The sequence below is a fragment of the Anoplopoma fimbria genome, chromosome 9 (genome assembly GCF_027596085.1).
Source record: "Anoplopoma fimbria isolate UVic2021 breed Golden Eagle Sablefish chromosome 9, Afim_UVic_2022, whole genome shotgun sequence".
Classification (NCBI taxonomy): Eukaryota; Metazoa; Chordata; class Actinopteri; order Perciformes; family Anoplopomatidae; genus Anoplopoma; species Anoplopoma fimbria.
The window spans coordinates 5,485,805-5,512,006 of record NC_072457.1 but is presented as its reverse complement, the minus strand read 5'-3'; the positions used below and the strand labels follow the sequence as shown (position 1 = coordinate 5,512,006).

Below are 26,202 nucleotides of genomic sequence, written 5' to 3'. Positions count from 1 at the left end.
GTGTGAAACTCACAGACACACACTTGTTTATGTCTGTGTGGGGAAGGTTTAAAGGCTGGAACTATGAGAATGACGATTCCTGCATTTCTGTACGTTTAAATAAACAAAAATAACATTTTGATGAAGTCGGTAAAAACAACTTCTGTATTGTTTATTTAGATCCCAGATTACTAAATCCCTCTGAAACCTTTGTGTTGAAAAGCAGAAATGATTGATCAGATATGAACTACAATTACCTCCAACCAGTCAAGTTGCAGTTTACATCCCGTCTGTCAAAAATGTCATCAGTTCATCATTTGAATCTATTTGAAATGTGTGTGAAACTGTCAGAATTATCACATCAATTCTTGAGTTATGGTCAAAAAGTTTGTTTTCGTCACAATTACATTCATCTTTGACACCGAAAAAACACCAGTTTGTGCCAATGGGAAGAGAATGCCTCAAGACCTTCGTGAGATATCGTGTTCACAAGAATGGACCAAACAGACAGACAACCCAAAAACATAATGCTTCACTGCTGTCACCGGTGTAGAAAGATAATTCAACTTTTAACTGTGACTCCTGAAGCTGACATGACGCGATCAACTACAGAGAAGACGTCTCACTCTGTTGGAACTACTGAAACACTCGCGGTTGTACAGATGTGATACAGAGTGGAGCCTCTTCCTCCATTAACAATCTTTGAAGCATACAGACGCCCGCATGCAGAGAGCCCTTTAACCGGACAACAGCCAAGTTTAATTTTGGCCTGTTATCAAGTTACTCTCACATTCAGCGACAGCTGATATGAGCTGCTGCCGGTGACGTTCGTCTGCTGAAAGCGAGACGCTGCTTCCTGAACGTTTCTACATGGATCTGTGCTAACGGTGAGACAGAGAGATCAGAGGCTAGTGAATCTGTGACATGTTAGTCTGATAATCAGTGAAAACAGATACATTCACATTCACTGGCGGTCCAATGTATATAATAAGTACATTTAATTAAGTACTGTACAAAAGTACAAACTACTTTAACTGAATCATTTTTTTTAAATTCCATTTTATACTTTACTACACTAAATTCTCCACTACATTTATCTGAGAGCTTTGATCTTTGCAAAACAAAACATATGAAAGCTCAGATGAAACCAATTAACCAATTAGTTGATGGACAGAACATTAAACGCATTTGGTTTGAGTCATTTTTTATACTAAAACATTTGACGGTTCCAACTCCACAAATGAGAAAATTGTATGCCATTTCTTTTAAAACTTGTTTGTATTTGTTAATGTATTAGTAATAATGTTGAAATGTGGACTGTTGGTCGGACTAAAGAAACATTGTGAAGGAGTCACTTTTGGGCTCTGGGTAATTATAGCAGCATTTCTCAATATTTTAACTAATTTTACAAAACAAAAAAATCAGAGAAAATAATCAGCAGATTAATCCATAATGAAAATAATCATTAGTTAATAGTTCAAAACAAGCTCCACCTCAACCAACTACAACAGCAAAATCCTGCTTTTACAATAATGCACTAGTGATAATAAACAATTTATACAATATATAATAGTATAACAGTCACAGCGGACATCTTTCTACATTTTATACCTGAAGTAGTTCATTAATTGTCATCTGATTGGTGCTGAATTCATCAGTTCATCTCTTATTGGCCTTTATTTTCTTTGCATTTCTGTCCATTTCCCTAAATCAAGTTTAGTGGAAGTCCACTTGACCCCTCCTGACATCTATTTTACTTCTGTTATTTATTTGATTCGGTGTTAAACAGGCTCTTTGTGAATAAAACTAAAAATATTTATTTCGCACATGATAGTAATTAAATTTGAGAGACTGTTTATTTTCTTATCATTTTCTACATCTGTCCCGGATCAAAAACTATGAAAGCAAACGACTCACATCCGATCATCATCATGGCCACGGCGAAGATCTTCTCTCCGTCCGTGTTCGGCGCGATGTTCCCGAAGCCGATGCTGGTCAGGCTGGTCATGGTGAAGTACAGCGAGGTGATGTAGACCGAGTCCTTGCTGGGCCCGCCCTCCCAGCGGCCCGTTCCCGAGGTGTTGAACCTGTACGGCGTTCCCACCGTCTCCCCGAGCAGGAACAGCCAGCTGTCCATCCTCACGCTGTTGGTGTCCTCGTCGATCACCTCGTAGTCCCCGATGCTGAACCAGATGCAGGCCAGCCAGTGGGCGGCCAGGCCGAACACACACACCAGTAAGACCAGCACGGCGGCTCCGTACTCGATGTAGTGGTCCAGCTTCCTGGCGACCCGACCCAAACGCAGCAGACGGACCACTTTGAGGGAGCTGAAGAGACTGCTGATCCCCTGGAGAGGAAGAGGAGGAGGAGGGAAGAGGATGAAATAGATAACGAAGAAAACAAAGAGGAAGAAGAACAACTGAGCTAGTTTCTTTTATCATTTTAAAATGTAGATTTTCAAGCCAAGAGTGCCGTGTTTCAGCAGGATTTTCTTCCTCTCAGAGAGGAAAACTTCCCGAAACATTGACACCATCGTGGGAAAATAAAGGTCTTTTCACAGCCGAGTGGTTCGGTTAGGTTCAATCAAACTCTGCTAGTGCTTTAGCCCGCTTGGTTTGGTTTGTCTCGGCTGTTGTCAACTGGATCAAACTACCAGACCGGCTGAAAAGGAATGTCCCATTCTGCCTCCAAGTGAACAGATGTTGCTCGTTTGTGGTCTGAAAACAAAACGGACCAACAACAGGTTGTCATAGTTAGATATTTCTCTGTGAGGTGTTTGTGAGAACACAAATACACACATAAGGTTTCGATGGGATGAGGTCCAAATGCCTACCGGCGCAGATTATGTCACCAAAACTGTCCAATCAACACTCTTTCTTTGTTTTATAACGGAAATAAAAGGCAATAATAGATTGTTTTTATATCCTTGGTGTGATCCAAATGAACCAAGCTAAAACTCTCCACTGAACCCAAGAAGATGTTATTAATTGTTGGGCAAAGACAACAATAAAACCAAACCAGGCCTGCAGTAAAAACAAGCTTTGTGAATGTTTCATATCCGCTGAGGTTTGTTTACATCCTTGCGTAAAGGACAGCATGTTAATATGAACAAAATAAGCTCTGACATTTGCCATAATATGCAACACTGTGCTTTGCATCTGATTAAACATCTGACGTAAACATAACGTGTTATTCCAAATGTCACAGTTCTCTTTGTTGATTGGAAGATGTTTTTGTGCATGGGTTGAAACATTTATTGATGCTTTTATTTTGTAAATGCTTTTATTGATTGAAAATGCGGGCACTGAAACACTCCGAACATCTGCATGTTGGATTACAGACACACTCGTCGCTGCTTTGGGTTCAATTTATCGATTGATTGAATGACTGATTGGTCATTTTGTTGATTGTTTTGATCGAGGCAGTCCTCTGGGCTGAATAGGTTGTAGGCTTACTACTAATCAACTAATCAGTCTAAAGAGGTTTCATGTCCTGTGAGCCATGTAAAATGAAGCATTATTCCTGAATTTTTGGGGTTGTACCCATATAACCACATATTTCCATATATCTAAATGCACTTATTCTAAGTTGCTTCTGATAAAAGTGTCAGCAAAGTAAATGTTAGAGTTATTCTACAGCAAATCCTTCAGCACTGATGAGGATTATTTAGTTTTTATCCAATTATTAACATTAAAAATCATTCTGTCCGTTCATATATTTTATTTATTGTTTTTTTAAACATTTTTTAACTATTTATTATACTTTACTGTGTAGTTACTTATTTATTGTACTTGTTTTGATCTTGTTTTCTACTTATGATTCGTTTGTTTGTTTGCACTATCCAGTCTGCAGCTGTAATCCTGCAAATTTCCCCTCTGTGGGACTAATAAAGGATTATCTTATCTTATTTTATGAGTATGATATTATTGCTGATAGAGACAATGCTCTAAACTACCAACGTAAGACCCAAGTTCTAATGAACTGGAAGTTCGAAAACAAAACAACAATAGAATAACCATTAAATATCAAACATAAAGAAAAACATCAAAAAGCCAAGAAGTTTTGGCTTTTTGATGTTTGATGAAAGCAGAAGGAAGATCTTCTGCTTTCTATATTCACATGTTTTGGACTTTCCACTCTTTGCATACTTTATGAGTAAGCATCCATTAAATGGTAAATGGATTTGCATTTATACAGCATCTTTCTACTCTTTCGTCCACTCAAAGCGCTTTACACTACACGTCAACATTCACACACACATCATCACTGATGTTGTAGCAATTATCTCTTCCAAGAACACTTTGAAATGCCGACTGGAGGAGTTGGGATCAAACTTTAGATCACAGGATTGGATTAAAACCCGCTCTACCTCCGAGACACAGCCGGCCCTATACAATATACCCTTCAAACCATCTGCAATAAAGTCTTTATTTGGAGTCGCCCTCTCACCTGTCATATCAAATCAGATGAAAGACTTCCAAGCTTTCGTATCTCCTTTAGCTCGACGCCTAAATCTCGTTAAGTGGAAATCTTTTACTCCAGCTGCTCATCACTTGGCAACATGTTTGGCACCTTCATCCCAGCTAATGTTACTTTTAAACTTTCCTCTTTCCTCCTTCCACTGTTTGTTCAATTTCAACGTCCCTTTGCTGTTTTTCAGTTCTTGTTGGTGCAAACACAAATAACTCTCGCTCTAAGCTCTTCAGCTGAGCCTCACTGCTGCTGTCTTCCTCTACAGTTTAACCCTAAAATCAGAAACGGTTTATTTCAATGTATTTTTGCACATACAAGGAATTTGACTCGGTGATTTGTGCATAACAATAGACACAGTACAATAGAATAAAGAGACAATTAAAAATATGAGAGTGTGATAATATATGTTTGTATTTACAGTGTTAAATGTCTATGTGCAGTTGTGTAGGGGGAGAGGGGGTCTTTAGTGGGAGATAGCAGGTTAACAGCATATGCCACGAAAAAGCGGTGTACATCATCTGAAAGCTGGGAACTTGAAGAGTAATTTGAGATTCATCTCAGCAGTGTGTGTTTTTCTATCATACATTTTTTAATAACGTGTTTGGGTTAGGTGCTTCTTCAAATTCTTTAAAGTCTAAAGTGCTAAGAAAATAATAATGGTTGTTTATGATGCCATTCCCATGCTCAATGCATTTCACAAATTGTTGAAGCAATTAAAAAAGAAAATATATATATATATCACGCTAAAATACCACATTCAGACACCAAGGAACACCTTAAAAAAAAGCCATGCTGTGATTTGGTATCAAACATTTTTGTCATTTGGATATTTCTGGAAGGTGTGCATTTCTGTTCTGGGAAAATTTCTCAGAAACAACCTTATTGTCAATATTCCTTTAAAAGCCATACATCCTCTGAAAGCCCACAATCGATAAGTTTATGGTTTCAAAGATTCATGAGGCTATGAATATCCCAGAGGTCAGGACAAGGTCATTTTATACAGTGCATCAAGTTTCAAAAATATGGTCTCACTATGTGAAATGGACACTATGGGGACCAACAATTGATCTCGTTGGATCCACAAGAGTCTCAGCCTTCCAGTCATACAAAATTAATACAATTCAAAGACTGCTTAGGGATCCCAGTATGCAGAAAAAGTCAATAACACCATTTTTAGAATTGATCGATAATTACACGTTTATACTGCATGCTAAATAACTGCTTGTTTTTTGTCCCAAAAGTGCATATATACAGAGAAGAACCCATTTTCATTCAGACATCTTGAGGTGAGAGGTCAAGGGATTCCTGTGTCTATGACCATGGCCCAAATTTGCCGTGACTTGTTGGTACCAATGAATGCCTTAAGTGGCCTAGTTTCATTTAAACCGAGCCCACTACAGCCTCTTAAAGACAGTTATGTCAACCAGGGTCGTGGGTCTCAGAGGACACTTGAGCATTAAACAGGCCCTATTATACTATTTTCCGGGTGCATATTTTTATCTCAAGTTACAGTTACAACATGTTTACATGCGTTAATGCTCATAATCCTCCTTGTTTTTCTCATCCTGGCTGCCCTGCAGCACCTCTTCTCACCCTCTCTCTGAAATGCTCCGTTGTATCGCTTGCTCCTCCCTCCAGAAAGCAAAGTCTGCTCTGATTGGTCAACTAGCCTGCTCTGTTGTGATTGGTCAACACATTTAAAAAAACTCTTCCTCCGGAGCTTCAGCTCCGTCTATCTCTTTTGTTGTTTGAAGGCCAAACTAGCCGGAAGGAGTTTTACGTCACTTCCGTAACATTATGACATCATAAAGTTACAGAAGTGAAGGAGAGAATTCAATGGACCCGTTTCAGGAGCTCAGGAGCTTCTGAGGGGGAGGGTAACTGCTTTTAGGGGTGGACTTCAGGTTTTACACTCTACGGACCTTTTACATGTACAAGAATATATATTAACACACTGAAGGAGAGGGAAAAAGTGGAAAAGCATAATAGGGCCACTTTAAATCATTATTGCAATCTTACAAAGGATCCGAGTTCCTCCACCCCTGCAGAGGTCACGGTATAAAGTCAAACATCAGACTGTAGATCATGTAATCTTGACTCATTGATTGTATTCATGACCTGCTCCTACATCCTCCTCCACTCTCCACCGGTGCCTTTTTAAAGTCAGGATGGATGAAGTCGATATGAAAGATTCATAAACATGTATGAAACATGCAGCAGCTGCAGCAGCTCGGCCGCCCACGGAGACGCGTTTGACAGCCGCTCCTCTCCAGCTCCTCCCTCGTCAACAACACCGTTTCCTCGCTGGGGAAACACCCACAATGCACCGCTCCTCCATAAGCAGCCCTCACCGCTGGAGCTCGGAGATGCTGAGCCGTCAACACCGCGACCAAAAGGCTGGATGAATAGGTTGATTTCACCCCCTGATGGGCTGAAAGCGAGGGGTTAAACCCCCCCCCCACTGACACTTCACCTCCTTTCACTCAACAACTTTGTTTTTCCTCTTCTGTACGGAAGCCCACAGAGGGCAGGATTAAATTATGTCCAGTCTTTTTTTTGTTTCCCCATGATCACGACATCATTATATCATGACAAAACAAAGCTTTGTCCTCTTGCTATGACAAAGAGAATTGTCCGGTGATGATAATGGTTGGCTCAGGTTTATTTGTGATGATCAGGACTTATTCCTTTGATCTGAACACATAAACTTGATGACTGTTTTGTATTTTGCTTTCCAAATTGTCTCCAGTCAGAGTGTGTAGGAGGATTTTGGTGAGACAGGGGTTTAAAGACACTGATCATAATGTTACGTATCATGTCCTGTCAGATCTGCATTGTCAACTATCAAATCAAATGGAAATAATTCCTCATTTATTCCTCTCATTTCCCTCACTTATTTTCCTCTGTTCTTATTTCTTGCAGGATTTTTTTAGTTTTATTAAATATTTCACGAGGAAGTGCATTCAACCACCCACAGTGTGTTTTGTTGAGTAACAGTGCATGTAAACAGCATCTCAACAGGGAGCTTTAAGTCATTATTTAAGCAACAAAATAAACATTTGTGCTCTCAGCTTCTTCTCTTTGCCTTCTACTAGAGTAAACTGTACTCTACTGTTGGTGAGATAAACAAGACTTCTGAAGATGTAAACTTGAGCTCTGAGAATTCTTATTAAATTTAGTTGTGATTGTAATAGAAGTTATCAGAACGTACATTTATGGTCTTATCCATTTCTCGTCACGATGAAATAACTGAATAACTTCATGAAAAAACTGTTTAGTTCAGTAATCCACAGACCTGACTGTGTTCTCTCCTTCATCCACAGTATTTGGAAGATCTAAGCTTAATAAACAATTGTTAAAAATGGTGTTCTTTATTGTTGAATAGCAGCAAAACAAGTAACCTTTGATTTAAGACATGAACTGTTGATTTCTCTCTCACAGGACCCTCCTGACCCAAAATCAATGGATTAAGAAGCGCTTTTCCACTTTTTACACCAGCTACTGTCCTTTCATTGAAAATTTGGTCGGACAAAAACATATCTACCAACCAACCGACCAAAAAGTGTCAGCACTACTACCATCTACTCTGAATACCACACCAGTGATGTAGTTTAGGCTGTAGTAAAACAACTTTTATTTAATATATACATTCTTGTTGCTCCGCTGGCGGTTTCACATTAGTGACATGTCAGCAGTTCAGCGGTGCTCAGTCATGACCTTTTTTTTTTTTTCCTCTCTGCAACTATAGGAGTCATTACCTCCCGTGGAGTCATTGGTTTAATGTAAAACAGTCCACTCCATCATCTCGATTAGACTCCTGCAGTCACGCTGCATCCTCTTTAATTTCATGCCTCAGCTGGACGGACTGTGGCTGCACAACAGCTCACTTTAGGATCGGTGTTGATCCTGATGATTCTGAATATGAATGGCTCTCCTCACAGGCAGCTGTCGGTTTGAAAATATGTAAAACTGTAGAGACTTGAAACTCACTCACAGGGACACACACATGCATAATAGCCGATATTAAAGATGCATGTTGTTGTTAATAAATCAAAGCTACAGTGTTTTAGTCCGTCTCTGAAGACGTTCCGATTAGGGAAGACGTAAATCTCTAAAAACGCAAACATATAGTTTCATGTTTGGAAAAAGGCTTCAATCATTTCCTAAAACAGCTGGTCACTGTAGTTTTTAAATCACACAAATAGGAGGAAATGGTGCATTTGCTTGGGACTATTTTCAGCGGCGAATTAATCCACATTTGGTGCTCTAGCGAGTGTTTGTGGCAGCAGGACGGTGTGTGTGTGTGATTGAGTCAAAATAAACTGCAGTGTGTGTGTTCATGGTGATGAACGAACATGTTAACCAGTGAAACAGTGGGTCTCCTCGATGTGTTCTCACAGTTTTTGGAAAACAATAGAGCTCTATGGCTCAGAGGAAGAAGAAACATCATGCTTTGATCCACACATAGTACTTGTTAATTGATATATTGGTCAATATCTTGCACATCCCTGCAAAAATCTGTAAAAACAGATATAGGGTACATATTTTTATAATATTCTGTTGGATTTCATTGTTCATTTTTGTATTTATGTTTCTTGACTTTTGCAGTACTGTACTTGCATTTTAGCTCTTAGCATATTTGTTGTTATGCATCAAAACGACAAAGCGATGTAAAATTGAATCTGATTCTGATATGCACTGTTGGTTTGTATCTGCACATGGAATATCACCGGACTTGTACTTTAAACCTAACCTCAACCAAAATGATCCATCCCAGATATATCTCCAAAACTGTCAGACAATGCTGAACCGTTTCTGATTATTACTGATGACAATAATACGGTTTTAAATTCTCATGAAAATTAATCAAATAATAGGATATGATCATTTGTGGATTTCATAGGATTTGAAAGTATGTTGATTTGGATAATTTGCAAATACCACCTTTTAATGTTCAAATTATATAACTTATAAATTTGGATTTATGTTGACCTGACTAAAGCACATAATTGTTTTTTGCAGTTTGAAAGGGCAGAAAACACTGACACCTGTCATTGCAAATTGACGCGTATCAACTCTCCAGAGAAACGAGGAGTTTTATTGAATTTGCACATCCTGACCAGCGTACCTGGACCTCATCTTCAGTCTGTGTACCACGTCCAGCATGTGCTGTAAGTGTCAATTGACTCATCTTTACAGTCTCCCACCATGGAAATAATTGTTGTACTTTTTGTACTTTACACTGAGGATTTTTGCACAAAACTGTAAAAGGTCTTACAATTTAAAAAACTTATCATTTTTATGCATTTCTTGTATATTTGCATAGTTATGCACCAAATCACCAAGGCAAATTCCTTGTATGTGCAAACCTACTTTGCAATGAAACTATATCTTATTCTGATCAAGTGACGCAAAACTCTATGAATGTACTGCACTCTAACTGTTGTTTATGGAAGCTGGTATATTGTATCTAAGAGACGAATAAAAGTCCACCGACCTCGTCGACGTTCTCGAAGGCGTTGATGACGTCATAAGGCAGGCAGGACAGCAGGTCGATGACGAACCAGGTCTTCACGTAGTTCATGCGGATGAGCTTGGGGTCGGAGATGACCTCCCCGGCCGGGCCGACGAAGGTGGTGTGGAAGTTGAGGACGATGTCGACGAGGAAGATGACGTCCACGATGCTGTCCACCACCAGCCACGTCACGTTGTTCTGCTTGGTCTTGAAGGAGACGTTGTAGGGCACCATGATGGCGGTGTAGAAGGTGAGGATGAGGATGACCCAGTCCCACGTGGTCTTGAAGAGGCAGTAGTGCAGGATGATGTGCGGCGGCGTCTTCGGGGTTTCCTGTTTGTACTGAGGCAAGATGTCTGAACCCAGCTGGAGAACCTGAGACACAATATATATATATATATAAATATAGTAAACAGAGCATCGGGCTGCGGTTTAGTACAGAGGTTATATTACTTTAAGGTGTGGACAAATCCTCACGGGGATTAAATGACATATTTATTGAAATCTGTCCCATCAGTCTGAGATTGTTTATATCAGAACTATAAACATTTTGGTTTTCCTTCAACTCTTGATGTGTTCATTTTTGAGAAATATATATGTATTTACATCTTTGCCCTGTTTCTTCCTTTGTTTTAATCATTCGGCCTATTTCTACCAATTATTTGCTCAAATAATGACAACTAAAAAATGATGGAGTTAAAATTAAAAAATGTAAAAGGGCAAAATAAAACTACACTATAAAAGCAATAAATACAATAATTACAATAAATTAAAGCATTTTAATTATACAACAGCACATTAAAACTAAAAATGAGCCGTTTTTTGGTTCATAAAAGTAAAATGTATACCTTCTTAAGTTAAATATAACAATATCATATTGATATCTTGATAAGAGGTATCTAGATCTCGTCTTTGATTCGGCATAGTGTAATATGGTACAAGTGTCGTGTTCCTGGTGTTAATTTGCATTCCAGTTAAGTGATGTCATTTTCTATTACTATATTATTATTATGTCCTTTACCCACTTGGTCATTATATCAACATTACTAATGATTATTTATCAAAAATCTCACCAGTAGTCGACCCTATAGTGCCGTTGCAAAATCAATAAAGAAGTATTTGGTGAAAAATATCATGATAATTGATTTTCTACATGTAAACCGGCCATAATCTTCTTTCATTTAGTTTTCTCTCATTGTTGTCTACAATTTCAATCCTCTGATTTTCTCTAAAGAACTTGTCTTCTAAATGAAATAAGTTAATTAACTTGCCGCTCACAAAATAATAAAATATCTTAATTTAACAAGAGTCTTAATGTGGAGCACAAACAGCATCACCCCAGTGAACTGCCCTGATAACAGCTCACTTCATTAGTGGCAAAAGAAATTATCGCTGCGCAGTTCATGGAAAGATTAGTCACAGTTAATTACAGCTGAAGAGTTTATCAGCAACACGATGGCTGTTTGCAGGGCGCTGATACAGTAAAGTTAACGCATTTTATTTATTATCATCTGAAACAAAGAGCCGCGAGGATATTTATTTCTCCACAGCTTGTTGGCCAAAAAAAGACAGAAGCAACACAAGACCGACGGACGCCTACGGAGATAAAATAAAATAATTAATACACAAAAGAAACTGTTCACTTTAAGTTTAAAATACATTTTAACACAGGACTTTGTTCCTTTATCAGCTGCTTTGAATGTGATCTGTCTCCTAACAAAACTGTAAATCAAATATACTGCAATTTGCAACTAAGCCTTGATGACCTCATACTTATGCACTCTTTTACGCCTACGGTTAGCTGAATCGGTTATTTCTTTCAAATACCAGATTGATACGTACCTTTTTAAAAAGGCCTTTGTATAAAATTCAAGCTCCAGGTCTGCTTTTAACTTATGTTTTTATTGGTTATTGACTGTGTTTTGTACCTTTCTTAACACGCTTTCATGTTTTATGTCTTCTTTTTATTGATTTGTTTTCTTGCTTGTCTGAAATTCCGCTGCTGTTAAGCACTTTGTGACTTCTGTCTGTGAAAAGCGCTTTATAAATAAATTTGACTTACTTACTTTTAAATTAATTAACTTTACACATAGAATCTTCTTGTTGCTGCAGTGTAATAGACAACATGTGAGATACGGAAGAAATTCCAAATAAAACGTACATGGATTATTTTCTAACACTGCAAACTTTTTGAAAACATTACCGTGCTCCGTGTTTAATGTTTTCCTCATCTCACCCAATCCTTTAAATCATCAAACCACAATGATTCTCCAGGGCAGTCAAACAATTGAATCAAATATCTCTAAGAGGTGAGAACTTGCTGTATATTCTGTTTTATACGTCACATCACAGGAGCTAAAGATTCTCTAGCTGTCGTTTCACTGTATCTTCAGCTCCTCCTCCTTTTAGCCCTCTGAACCCCGAGGAGTTTCTGCTGCTGTCACATTTGACTCACTGTGGCCTTGTTTTTTTTCACAAGAATATAAAAGTCCCACACCTCTATGGAGACAGAACGATCATGGTTAGAAGTGGAGAGAACTCAAAAAGTGTATTTAGTGTGTAGAGCTGGGCAAAAATTCAATGTGACAATTTATCATTTTTCAACGGAATAAAATTGTGATTAAATCAAACAAGTTATTTTGCTACACAATTCTGTCGTCTTAAATGATAACAAGCACAAACTAACTCAAATTATGTTTATGCAAACAGCCCAGTTTAGTTCAAATAAACAGTCAGTTTACTTTGTATTTGTGTGCATGTATGTTAACATAGTCAGTGTCAGCTGGAAATATTTAATCATTTTTTATCTATAATTTCACTTGAAACGGTTTTGTTTCTTTTCCAATGAAGTTCTTCATAAAATGAGCGATTTTTTTAGTATTAAGTATTTAAATGTCCTTATTGATTTATGAAATGACCTATAATATTGTAGATTTGTTCATATCTCCCAGCAATTATAAATTGTAATGGCATTCAAAATAAAAAAAATAAAAAAATGCAAGTTGTTTTTAATTTGTATTTATTTTAAACAATTGGAGAAAAAAGAAAAGGAAAAGAAAATTGGGTGGTCCACGTATTAAACATATTGAACTTAAATGTTACAACCTTTACTGAACTTCTTCTTGCCCTCACTGCTCTGTGTAAAGACAGCCTGCAGTTTTTTTGTCACATTAACGTCGGTCTCAGTCAATCACATCTTCCCCATTGCACTGAGGGGTGCAGAATTTAATGTTTTAAACCGGTTTTGGTGAGTGCAAACCGTATATTTTTGGCAACATTTTAAATGAGACATGTAGAATAAACACGTTTTTGATAAAATATTACTATTTTTAGCTTTGATTCGTTTGCTTTTCCTGAAGGAAGCATTAGTCACACACATGATATGTTCAAGGACCCTGTAGAGTTGAAAATCCGCCAATAATGTGTGTTTATACAGCTTGTGGCTATGATAAATGGTATAATTTTTTTTTATTTTTTTTTTAAAGAACATGCTTTTAAAAACTGGGGTTACATTTTATAATATTTCTGAACCTGTTTTTAAGGATCCACAGGCGCTCTAGAGACAAAAGAGTAAACAGGGCCAAATTCCATCTTTAATAACAGAGTGGTTGTCTTGCTCTGAAAGCAGGCCAACAATAAATAACAGGAACTACTTCCATCCATCAGCCCATCTGAACACTTTACTAATAACAGGATGAGACAGGATGTCAGAGGTGCTTTGTTTCAGATCAATTTAAAGTACTTTTTTATCTCATAACGGAGAGAAAAACACCAATACGGTAGTGTTTTTGTACACGCATCAATTCTGTCCGGTGTCATCCCGTACTAAACATTATTACAGCTCAGTCCGGTTCATTTCAGGTGAAGTGAAGCGTCCTCATTTATAAAACATCAGGTTCAACCATCTGCTCAATCTAAAACAAAATGGAAAGCTTTTCAGGTACCAAGTGACACAGGTGAGGGACTTTCTGCTAAATCTCCCGCTATCTGTTTCAAAAGGAGAGAAGACTTTATTTATAAAAAGACAGGATGTTTTTTTTAAGAGAAAGAACTGAACTTCATCCTGAGGTTCAGTAGTTTTATCCAGAAATATCCACCAGACTGAACTTATTCTCGGTGGATGTTTCAAACTGAGCTCAGAAGGACTAGATTTTACCTTCACCAGGTGATGATTATTGAAAGGAGGAGCAGGTTTTTTAATGCAGCAGGCAGGACTTAAGTTTTTTCCAGCAGGTGAAGGATTAGTGATGAGGGTGAAATGAACTCACCTCTGCCAGCCTCGAGTGTTTGTGGACGTTCTCTCCTTTTTGGACGGCTGGAGCGAGCTGCTGGAGAACTCCTCGACTGCTGGTCAACGCTCGGGTCAGACGGGCAAATTTACCCCAACCTACCAACCGCACGGAATAAATGAACATGACACGTCAGCTAATGACTGGACAAGTTCAGGATTACAAAGTAAAATAACAAGATTGACTTAATGTTACCTTTATTCTCACTTGATTCTTTTGGTTTCTGATTGTCCACATTTTAGAAACATCCACATTAAAGCCTTCATTAATCATCAGATATGAAACGTATGTATAACAACTTAATGTCTCATTTCCTGTCAGATTTTAGATTATTGTTCAAGATTCAAGGTTAATTTATTGTCATTGTAAAACACAGAGGACACAACTAAATGCAGTTGTAGTCCTTTTATGCTACATAAAAAAACACAAAGAAATATCTTTTTTTGGGAGGATGAGATTGCTAAACGCTGGTTAAAATGTTTTTCTATCAAAGCCAGAAAAGGTCTTTTGATTTACGAGCAACTGGAAACTAACTGTGACCTTATAAAGCAACAAAACATATGAACATGAAGCTCTACCACAAGATTCAACACTCTTAAAAGAAGACTCTCTTAGCTCTCTTGTGTTTGGATATATTACAGAGTGGTGCAGGAATAAGTCCTAAAACCCAGAAATGAGTCATCATTTTTGCACTTCCGGTTTCCTTGTCTCAAATTGAATGTGTTCTTTGAATGGGTTTTTTGCTTAGATGCCTGAAGAAGGTCTGTGTTTAACAGAAGCTCAAGAGATTTTAACGTTTTGTCATCCTCATTAAATACCCCACATGTGAATTTTGATGCTTTTACGAGTCTTAAAAAAGGCGGTTGCTAACAAGTGACTTAATGAGACAAAACGTCATTACTAGAACACTAGTCCACCTATATCTTAGCGGTGTTGACGTGAAGTCATGTGACCATGCCGCATTTGTTTGTTTATAGCGTAACGTTAGCCTTTTACTTCTGGCGATTACATTCACTCTTCGAAAAACACAAGAAATGGTGTTCATTTCTGAAGATAATTGCTGAATAAAACATATCAGTATAACAAACGTTTGTTTGCCACAGACCTTAATTTCTGCATTAATTCAAAATGATATTTTGTCGAGGGAACCAGCTTGATGCTAACTTCTGGTTTGTCCTAGTAAGATACGTCATCCCTGAAACTCTCTATAACTGCCTCACAAATTGATCAGACCGAGTGACTACCTGTTGGTCCTAATCACTCGTTCTAACAGATTCAAGACATTCTACAGTTTGATGATGAAACTCAATGAGTCGGTGTTATTCAGACGTTTGTACTGACACACATGAGACGACTTCTACTAAACAGAGGGACCAGAGTGCGCCGCCCCACCCACCTTTCACAGAGTCGTCCTCGATTGGCTGCTTGAAGGCGGTGATGTCACTGAAGGTGCAGAGAAACAGGACCACTTTGTCCTGTTCGTTCCTGATTGGAGCGATCTTCACGAAAAACCAAACTGGCATCCCTGCAGCGCACACACACGAACACACATACAAACACACACACACACACAGGCAGGAAGTCAGGATGAGGTTCTTCACAAGAATTACCTGTCGAAACTCGACACACTCCACAGCACACGTCCACAACAGAGAGGTGTGAAATTTGGACTTTTTCACAGTGCTGCGATGTCTATTCTGGGTACGGAGGAGGTGTTTATTAAAGAAATGTAGTTTCTAGATCAGCAACAGTAGTGTTTACAACAACAAAGTCACTGTTTGAGCTCAATAATATCTCACTGGAAACAAATCTAATATGTCTAATAAAATAAATAATATTCCTGAGTGAAGTTTATAAAGATTGAACAACACAAACATCAGTCTGTAAAAGTCCTTCCTCCTGTCGTCTGTCCTCCTTTCCTATCTCCTCATTTCCTCTGTCCTCCTCTCTGCTGAGGCGATTCACTCCGGTACCTCTGGTAGAGTGAGGAGGGTCTGTTTTATCTCAGCCAGTAGAGAAATATACAAGGATTTTAAGATGTATGGCAAACTAAATTAAAAAGTAGGACTACAGACAGACTTTTGTTTTTGCTTTTTTGAAACAATTTTCAATGACCCTAGCTAGCGCGCCCTGTATGTGTAAAACATAGTGTTGTGCGGACAGAGCAGATTTAAATATCACTATTCTATGTGTTTATCACAAGCAAAAGCATGTAAAATATTGGCTTTTTACTGGAAAAGGTCCCATTGCATTTACTTAGTAACAAGGGTAGTTGGAGGAGATCAGCTCCGACACAGAGAGCAGAGGAGAGGCTGCAGCGTGATGATAAATTACACCAAAACGTTAATAAGTACAGATAAAAGAACCGGTGGCGTCTTAGTATTTCAATTCTTTTTTTAATAAATTTGCCTGTGTGCCCTTTTAATACCCAGTTTCAGTATTCATCACGTATTAATAGTGTCAAATATCCAAGGCGGCTTTCAAAGGGGCAGCTTCAAGAGTCAAGACGTCATGTGGACATTATTGAAGACGTCACATCCAAACCAAAATGTCCATGATGGAACATTTAAGAACAGAGGTGTTGATTTAAAAATATAAAACGCGATGAGTTAGGAGTGAAAATCAAAACACGTCTGAAAATTTGTACCCAAAAACTGGACGATGACTGATCTGAGAATGATGACACACCCAGAAAGAGCGTCTTTAGTTACTTTTTGCTGATGTGCACCAGTTAGACCAGTATAGAGCCCCATGGTCCGATCCAATCTCTCATTGGTTGGTTCAGTTTAACAGTAACTTTACAGTGAGGAACCCTGGGAAATGGAGTGCAGGCGGCACATTGACGTTATAAGCTGATAATCAAACTGTAGCATTTGCTGGATACGCTGGAGTAAATGTAAATTTGATCTGTCATTTTTTGTCAGACACTAAAGATTCAGCCTCTATAATCCATTTGAAAGTGTTTCTGAGTCTGTATCGCTTACAGCGCTGTTGGTTATGAAGGTTATGTTGTTTACCGGCTGCACAGCATGCGCCATCTTTTGTGCCAATCTGAAAGGAAGTGGAAACCAGACCCAACTGGCGCTGTGCTGGTCAGGTTTAGGAACACACCACCTGTGAACATCGCTGTTTGTGTGTCGCATGCTTCACAAAAGAAGCTTAGTCATCAGAAGAAAACAGCATGTGGACGAAAAAAGAAAGAAAAGACGACCTCAAACTACGATCAACGATCCACACGTCTTCTACCCGATGGCCATTGTGCTTTTTAAAAACACATTTTTAGTGCCATTTTCCAAACAAACAGTGTTATCAAGGCGAAAGCACATCAATAAAACATATAATCTTACAATTTACCACTGAAGTCACTGTCACATGGACCTTGAGAGATAAACCAATGCTAAAAAATCAAAGGATACAGAGAAAGTAAAAGAAAAATAAGCATTGCATCTTAAACAACAGTCAACCAATTATGAGTGATCCGATATCAGTCAGGTAGTCTGTAGAAATGAAGTAAAACCTTGTTCTCCAGAAAACTGTAGAGAAAAGTGCCAGATTTTCCATAATGTGTCACTTCTTTGTAGAATCAGTCACTTTTCTATAAACAGGCTGTTCAACAGACATCAAATCAAAGACGCTCCAGTAATTGCAGTCACCAAAACCCTCAGGATAAAAAACACAGAGATTTTTAAACACTAATTTGAAGCAATTTCTCCCCAAAAGGTTGATTATTTCTAGGCCAACTGAGAATATGTCTGATGGTAAATAGCAGCTGGTAACTGGTGTTGTTCGTGTTTATGTAACCTATCAAAACATAATTACAAAGTGCAACAGCAAAAAAATATATATATAATAAAGGATTATTAAAAGGTCATAGGAGTACGAATTAATAGGGCTGTCACCAACCAAATACATTCTCAGTTGACTAACACTCATTGGATTTTGTTATATTAAATTAATAAAACATTAGAATTGATTTATTAGATAAGGTCCAGTCACCCCTGGTTTTCAATCTAGATTCTGTAATCTCTAAAAAGGACCAACTGGAAGATTTCAGGCTACACACTGCTCATATATTTTTTTTTAAATGTATATACTCAGGGGTTAGTTCGATCTTAGCATTAAAAGTCATAATTAAAAACTTATATTCAAATCTGAAACGCACAGGTATCCCGTTCAAAACAAGCTAAACACGGGTTATATGTGTTGTTTGAATTTGTGGAAAACAGAAAATAAGAAAAAACACTAAATAAGTGAAACTGCTGACTCATTCTTTCTTTCATTACCGCCAACTGTGGACATGCTGTGACCCAGTTTAGGACTTAAACTGGGTGTCTGGGTTTTTGGTGATTCAGGTCTGGTTCAAATGACCTTTAATGCAGAGTTCGTGACATTTGCAGTACTGAGGTACTCACGGTTTTTCTTGTACATCAGAATCTCAAAAGAGTTCATCTCGTAGTTCTCAAAGGCCTGCCGAACCTTGTCCGCCATGTCTTTGTCCGTCAGCTCTCCGTACATGAAGCTGCAGGAGAAAAAACACACAGTTCTGATAAGACTCTCCATCCCACCGGTCCAACAACAGCGTGTGTACAGGTGAGTCGCCGTACCTGCAGGTGCTGCTCTTCTGCATCACCTCGGCTCGGTGGTAACCCGACAGTTTGCAGAAGCCGTCGTTGCTGTAGACGATCGGCCAGTCCACGATCTGAGCGTTCCCCAGCACGAAGTTCGTATCTGACCACCGAAACCAGTAGGTTACAATCTGTCCCAGTTTGGTGCTTTACATGACAGAACGGTTTCATAACCATGTTTTTATACATGGTACGGGCTGCACAGCTGATTAGGGCTGCTAACAATTATCTTTATTATCCGTTAGTCTGACGATTATTTTCTCAATTAATCATTCAGTCCATAAAACATAAATAAATATAAAATCAAGAGTCCACAGTGACATTTTAAAATGTCTTGTTACATCCAATAAAAAGTCGAAGCAGTTTACTGTCATAGAACAGTAAGAAAACTGGTAAATAATCACACTGAGAACCTGAAATAAGTATTTTTTTTACTTTACAATGAATTAAACTATTGCTTGATTATTGTAAAATTGTTGCCAATTAATTTAATGATGATAGACAAATGGATTTATCACAGAAATGTTGAAGCTTCCATTAATTAACTCATTAGTAACCTGATTTACTTATTTTTACTGCAGGTACGAACATAAAGAGTCTGTAAACAGACTTGGTTTTTTTCAATTTCAGTGTCCAAAAAATGGAAACAAATTTGTTCCCAAAGACTAATAAATAATTGGGATTAATAATCGTGTCCTCAATATAAAGCAAACAATAATTGTCATTTAAGCCATAATCTTGCAGCCCTAACACCGATAAATATTATGTATTTATCTTTTTTCTCTTTCTACCGACCTAAATCATCCATCCATCCACCTGTAATGTAGCGGATCATGTGTGAACCAGGAGTTATGCAGACCGATGTTTACAATATTTAATATTTAGGGCACTCGCTGCGTTTTCATATTAATATATTCAGTTTGGACGGCAACAGAACAAACAGCTAACGGCTAGTTTAAAGCGGCACAAGAAGGTTTATCTCACTCTGTGTGTGTGTGTGTGTGTGTGTGTGTGTGTGTGTGTGTGTGTGTGTGTGTGTGTGTGTGTGTGTGTGTGTGGTGACCTCTTTAAAACAGTGTCCCAGCGCTGATATTAAACTTAAGTGTGTTTTTGGAACAGAGTAGATGACACTGGGCATCAGTGAAGTTGTCATCAGATGTTTGGTCATCTCCATAATCTTGTTGATTTATTAACTTGATTTAAATTAAAATGTCACCAGTTTAAAAGCGTCACTGGGACTGGATATATTTCTCTAAGAGGGGAGGTTTTAACATTAACTGCTGGTCGTTCGTTTTATTACCATCCAGAGCCCAGAACACCAATAAATATGCCTTTTTGGGAACCAATTTGACACAAATAACAAAAACTAAACTTTTATACTGAGAAAAATGTAAAACATAATGATTCTCAGGCAGATTCTCAGCAGTGTCCTTTTTTTCTACGATTTCTAATTAGATTTATGGACGTTTATTCTGGATGGACATCAGAGATAATAACCCCCTCGGGAAGCGTAAGAGGCACTGAATCAAATCAATATGCGTTTCATGTCTGCGTTTTAACATTTTACTGAGTTATGAAGAAGAGAAGAAGAGTGTGACTTTTTGACTGCACTGCACGACTTCAGACTATAAATGTTTTGGATTTCCACAGCGGCTCTCTTTACCAGTTTCAATGGAATTTTGTCCAAAGCGACTGCCAAGCGACAGTTACTGCCAAAAGAATTGGATATAATGTAAGGTAATTTGACAATATAGTTGATCCCGATCCGTAGATATCCTTTATGGGTCAAGCAGCTGTTAAGGATACCTGTAAACTAAACTGTTTCCTGTATATCAGTGGTGTTGTTTTCCAGTTTCCACTATAACACTGACACTTCCACATTCAGACTTCCTAAATATTTCAAATTTTTAAGTTCTTTTTTTTTTAAACAAAGGCCTGATTTGAGTCCCTGCAGAGAAGAAGATAATGTTTTGCTGTGTCAGGCTGAAACAAGCTGCTGAAAAACCTCCAAGGACTTTAATGACTGCTCCAATGCAAAATACACGACACAAGTTAATATCACAAAGTTCAGGATGGAGATTTGTTTTCAGAATGACAAAACACAAACGACAGAGTCACAACAAATACAATAAATGATGTCAATCACACTAAAATGCATGATAATGTATGAAAAAAACTGACGAATATTAAATAATTCTGTTTCAAATCTAATTTATCTGCATTTTATTTACCAATTTTCATATTTGTGCTTATTTATTTAGATTAGATATTTATCAGATATCTTTATAATGACTTAACATAATCCTGTTTATTACCAATAATAGTGAATTATTGACAAAACAAAGATGTCAGTCAGCTCAAAGAGATTTAATAGAATGTATGAAGTTACAAATTATATATTAATTAAGCCGTTTCCTGACCTTCCCTCTAGCGCCACCATCAGGACAAACGCCTCCTATTGTGTGGTGTAATGAACACTGCAGCATCTCGGGGCCTCTAGCAGCTCTCCAGAGTTTAAGGCTCGACTTCATCCTTTGTCACTTCATTAATTGGGGTGAATTGGGCATAATGTTATGGTGATGAATCGTTCAGCCGTAGTTCATCGTTACACTGAATTAAACTGCAGCCTGGCTGAGGCTAATCTCACATCCATGAGCTGCTGCTCACTAAACTGCAGGAGAAATATGTTTGACAGAGATAAATGTTTCTATACTTCCATTAACATCCATCCCATGTGTGTGTGCCTGTGGGTGTGTCTTGAGGATATACGCACATTAAAAGCCTGTTTTTATTAGCATGCATGCTAACAAGTAACAAGCACAGCTGAGGCTTATGGGAAGGTCATTCGTTCTGCAGGTATTGAAATGTTTTGGTGCTAGTTAACACATGATGACTTATTTTTTGTGGGTGGAGAGTAGGTGGAGGCAGACTAATTATCTGTACAGGCTGTAGTTTGGGCTCTTGCTTTATATAATTATTGCATGAAATGTTTTGTTGATTGCTGGGATCATGGCGTTTACATTTAAGGACATCAAATCTGGTCACAAGCCCAAAAAGTCTGAAAAGCTCTGGTTTGGAATTAGAGATTCTAGCGAGATGTATATACATACATATATTGTGTATGTATATATATATACACATTATAGGTCAGTGGATGGGGAGGGTAAACATGAACATGACAGTATATGTGGAAACACTGGTCTGTACCTGTCTGTCTATGTGATAATGTCCAAACTGAAAAGTTGAAAAGAAAAATGGTTAAAAGAGCAGAAACAGATGAAGCAGTGAGAACAGAGCTGAACTAAAGCTGAAGCTGAGGAGGGCCAAAAAAAAACACAAAATAAAGGCTACCTGATCCTGCTAGGTGTGATCATTTAACTTTGTTCAGTGTAGGCTGCCTACCAGTCACACATACCTCATTATGATTGTTTTCAGTCCCTTAAGAGTAATAAAACTAATATTACTATGAATTTAAAGCACATTTTTCTCCTATCATTGAATGTAAATACTGTTTAATGGTTCATGAATGTTTTTTTATATTAAAGAGAATATGTAAAGAATATTTTAAATGCATACAACTGCAGTTGGTGTTAAATATCATTGGTTTTTAGCAGCATTAACAACACTATAAAATGTGTATTATATATGTAAATAAATACTACTTTTAGAATATTAAAAAAAAAACTATATATATATAAGCCAATTTTGAATTATAGGTGTTAATATTGGTTAATTATTATTGCTAAATAATAATAATAAACTAAATTGTTATAAAAAATGCTATAGTTCTAACGTGAAAATATAAAATGTGTATTATATATGTAAATAAATACTACTTTTAGAATATAAAAGAAAAACATTACTATATATATATATATAAGCCAATTTTGAATTATAGGTGTTAATATTGGTTAATTAATATTTTAAAATAATAATAATAATAATAAACTAAATTATTATAAAAAAATGCTACAGTTCTATTGGGCTTCATGTGAACATATAAAATGTGTATTATATATGTAAATAAATACTACTTTTAGAATATAAAAAAAAACATCACTATATATATAAGCCAATTGTGAATTTTAGGTGTTAATATTGGTAATTAATATTTTAAAATAATAATATTAATAAACTAAATTATTATAAAACATGCTACAGTTCTATTGGGCTTCACGTGAAAATATAAAATGTGTATTATATATGTAAATAAATACTACTTTTAGATTTTTGAAACATAAAAATACATAGTTAGTTTTTAAAAATTGGTTAACTATGAAGCAGGTAGACAAGGTGTTTAATTTCAGATTTTTTTTTTTAAATGAAGGTAATTAAGCTTAACTTAAGTGCTACTTTTAGAATATTAAAAAAACATTATATATATATATATATATATATATATATATATACAGTGCCCTCCAGAATCATTGGCACCCTTAGTGAATATGAGCAAAACAGGCTGTGAAAAAATGTCTTTGCTGTTTATCCTCTTGGTCTTTCACTCAAAATATTCACAAAAATCTTACCTTTTCATTGAAGTAAAATTATTGAAAGAAAAAGAAAATGTTGACATTAAATAAATATTTTTCTCCAAAACATGTGTGTCACAATTATTGGCACCCCTAGAAAATCTCATGATTACAATCTAACTGAAGTATAATTCCAGTCATATTTGACATTTTTAAATTCACCTGTTTGATTAGGAACTCTTAAGTGGTCAACCATGACTTCCTGTTTCACTGGGGTATAAATATGAGGTGACACAGGCCAGAGTCACTCATCACTATGGGAAAGACCCGAGAACACAGTGACGATGTGCGACAAAAAGTTGTTGAGCTGCACAAATCAGAAAATGGATATAAGAAAATCTCTAAACAGTTGAAAATACCCATTTCCACTATCAGAGCATAATTAAGAAGTTTAAAGCAACAGGAGATGTTAAGAATCAGCCTGGAAGAGGACGTGTGTGTACATTGACCCCACGCACCGTGAGGAGAATGGTTCGACTGGCAAAAAAATCTCCAAGGATCACAGCTGGAGAATTGCAGAGGTTAGTTGAGTCTTGGGGTTAGAAAGTCTCCAAAACTAGCATCAGACGCCACCTACATCACCACAAGTTGTTTGGGAGGGTTGCCAGAAAAAAGCCTCTGCTGTCAATCAACAACAAACTAAAGCGCCTACAGTTTGCCAAACGTTACTGGGACTTTCAATGGGACCGGGTTATATGGTCAGATGAGACCAAAATAGAGCTTTTTGGCAACAAACATCAAAGGTGGGTTTGGCGTAGACAGAAAGATAGCCATACAGAAAAGCACCTCATACCCACTGTGAAGTATGGTGGCGGATCTTTGATGTTGTGGGGCTGTTTTTCTTCCAAAGGCCCTGGACATCTTGTTAGGATACATGGTGTCATGGACTCCATCAAATACCAGCAGACATTAAATGAAAACCTAACAGCCTCTGCCAGGAAGGTTAAAATGGGCCGTGGTTGGACATACCAGCAGGACAATGATCCGAAGCACACCTCAAAATCTACACAACAATGGTTCACCGACCACAGAATAAAGGTTTTGCCATGGCCATCACAGTCCCCCGACCTAAACCCCATAGAAAAACTGTGGGATGAGCTGAAGAGGAGAGTCCACAAGCGTCGACCTTGGAATCTGAAGGATCTGGAGAGATTCTGCATGGAGGACTGGTCTCAGATCCAGTGCCATGTGTTCACCAACCTCATCACGCATTATAGGAGAAGACTCTGAGCTGTTATCTTGGCAAAGGGAGGCTGCACAAAATATTAAATGAAGGGGTGCCAATAATTGTGGCACATATATTTTTGAGAAAAATATTTGTTTCATGATAAGAATTTAATGTTTCTTTCAATTATGTTTCTTCAGTTAAAGGTTAAATTTTTGTGAATATTTTGAATGGAAGATCATGAGGATAAACAAAAAAGATTTTTTTTCGCATCTCGTTTTTACTAAAGGGTGCCAATAATTCTGGAGGGCACTGTATATATATATATATATATATATATATATATATATATATATATATATATATATATATAAACAATTTTGAATTATATACATAAGCCAATTTTGAATTATAGGTGTTAATATTGGTTGAATTATAGGTGTTAATATTGGTTAATTAATATTACTAAATAATAATAATAAACTAAATTATTATAAAAAATGCTACAGTTCTATTGGGCTTCATGTGAACATATAAAATGTGTATTATATATGTAAATAAATACTACTTTTAGAATATTAAAAAAACATTAATATATATATATATAAAAGCCAATTTTGAATTATAGGTGTTAATATTGGTTAATTAATATAAATAATAATAATAATAATAATTAAACTAAATTATTATTAAAAATATTACAGTTCTATTGGGCTTATGTGAACATATAAAATGTGTATATATATATACTACTTTTATAAACTATAAATACTACTTTTAGAATATTAAATATTGGTTAATTAATATTGCTCAATAATAATAATAATAATAAACTAAATTATTATTAAAAATGCTACAGTTCTATTGAACATATAAAATGTGTATTATATATTTGTTATATTAAATAAATACTACTTTTAGAATATTAAATATTGGTTAATTAATATTTTAAAATAATAATAATAATAATAAACTAAATTATTATAAAAATGCTACAGTTCTATTGGGCTTCACGTGAACATATAAAATGTGTATTATATATTATATATGTAAATAAATACTACTTTTAGAATATAAAAAAAAACATTACTATATATATATAAGCCAATTTTGAATTATAGGTGTTAATATATAATAATAATAATAATAATAATAATAAACTAAATTATTATAAAAATGCTACAGTTCTATTGGGCTCCATGTGAACATATAAACTGTGTATTATATATTAGTTATATTAAATAAACAGGGTCCTTTAACATGAATCAAAGCCCATCTACTACTATGAAGGTAAATCCTGAGAGCCAATCACAGAGCAGCATTCTGATGACGCTCAACAGACACTCAACGGCCACCAACGGTCGGAACCTACCGTTGGACCGGCGCACGATGTTCTCCAGGAACGTGTTCTGAGGGGCCACGAGACCCCGCCGTCCTCCCGCCATCCCACCGCAGCGCGAGACACAGGCTGCTGCTTCCCGCCGCTCACATGGCTGATGCTGCGCGAGAGCAGAGGCGCGCTGTGGAGTAAGGAGCCTCGCGCGCTCTCTCTCGTGCGCTCGCTCGCTCTCTTGTGCGCGCTCAGCAGGCTCGTTACTGGCAGATGGTTGCAGCACGAGCTCCGATG

General features: G+C 37.0%; 1 protein-coding gene across 2 annotated transcripts in view; it reads right to left on the bottom strand.

Moving 5' to 3' along the window:
- kcnh1b (potassium voltage-gated channel, subfamily H (eag-related), member 1b) overlaps window positions 1-26,202 on the bottom strand; it is a 52,272-nt gene extending 26,070 nt beyond the window's left edge. The window contains exons 1-8 of one of the 2 annotated variants that reach the window (XM_054604070.1): window positions 25,948-26,202; window positions 22,089-22,115; window positions 18,861-18,984; window positions 18,669-18,775; window positions 15,653-15,781; window positions 14,236-14,354; window positions 9,950-10,342; window positions 1,897-2,326 (exon numbers count right to left, since the gene is read on the bottom strand). In XM_054604070.1, the coding sequence (XP_054460045.1) occupies window positions 1,897-2,326; window positions 9,950-10,342; window positions 14,236-14,354; window positions 15,653-15,781; window positions 18,669-18,775; window positions 18,861-18,984; window positions 22,089-22,115; window positions 25,948-26,020 (1,402 nt within the window). In that variant the 5' untranslated portion in view covers window positions 26,021-26,202. The remainder of the gene's footprint in view (window positions 1-1,896; window positions 2,327-9,949; window positions 10,343-14,235; window positions 14,355-15,652; window positions 15,782-18,668; window positions 18,776-18,860; window positions 18,985-22,088; window positions 22,116-25,947) is intronic. The other variant, XM_054604071.1, reaches the window with a different exon arrangement.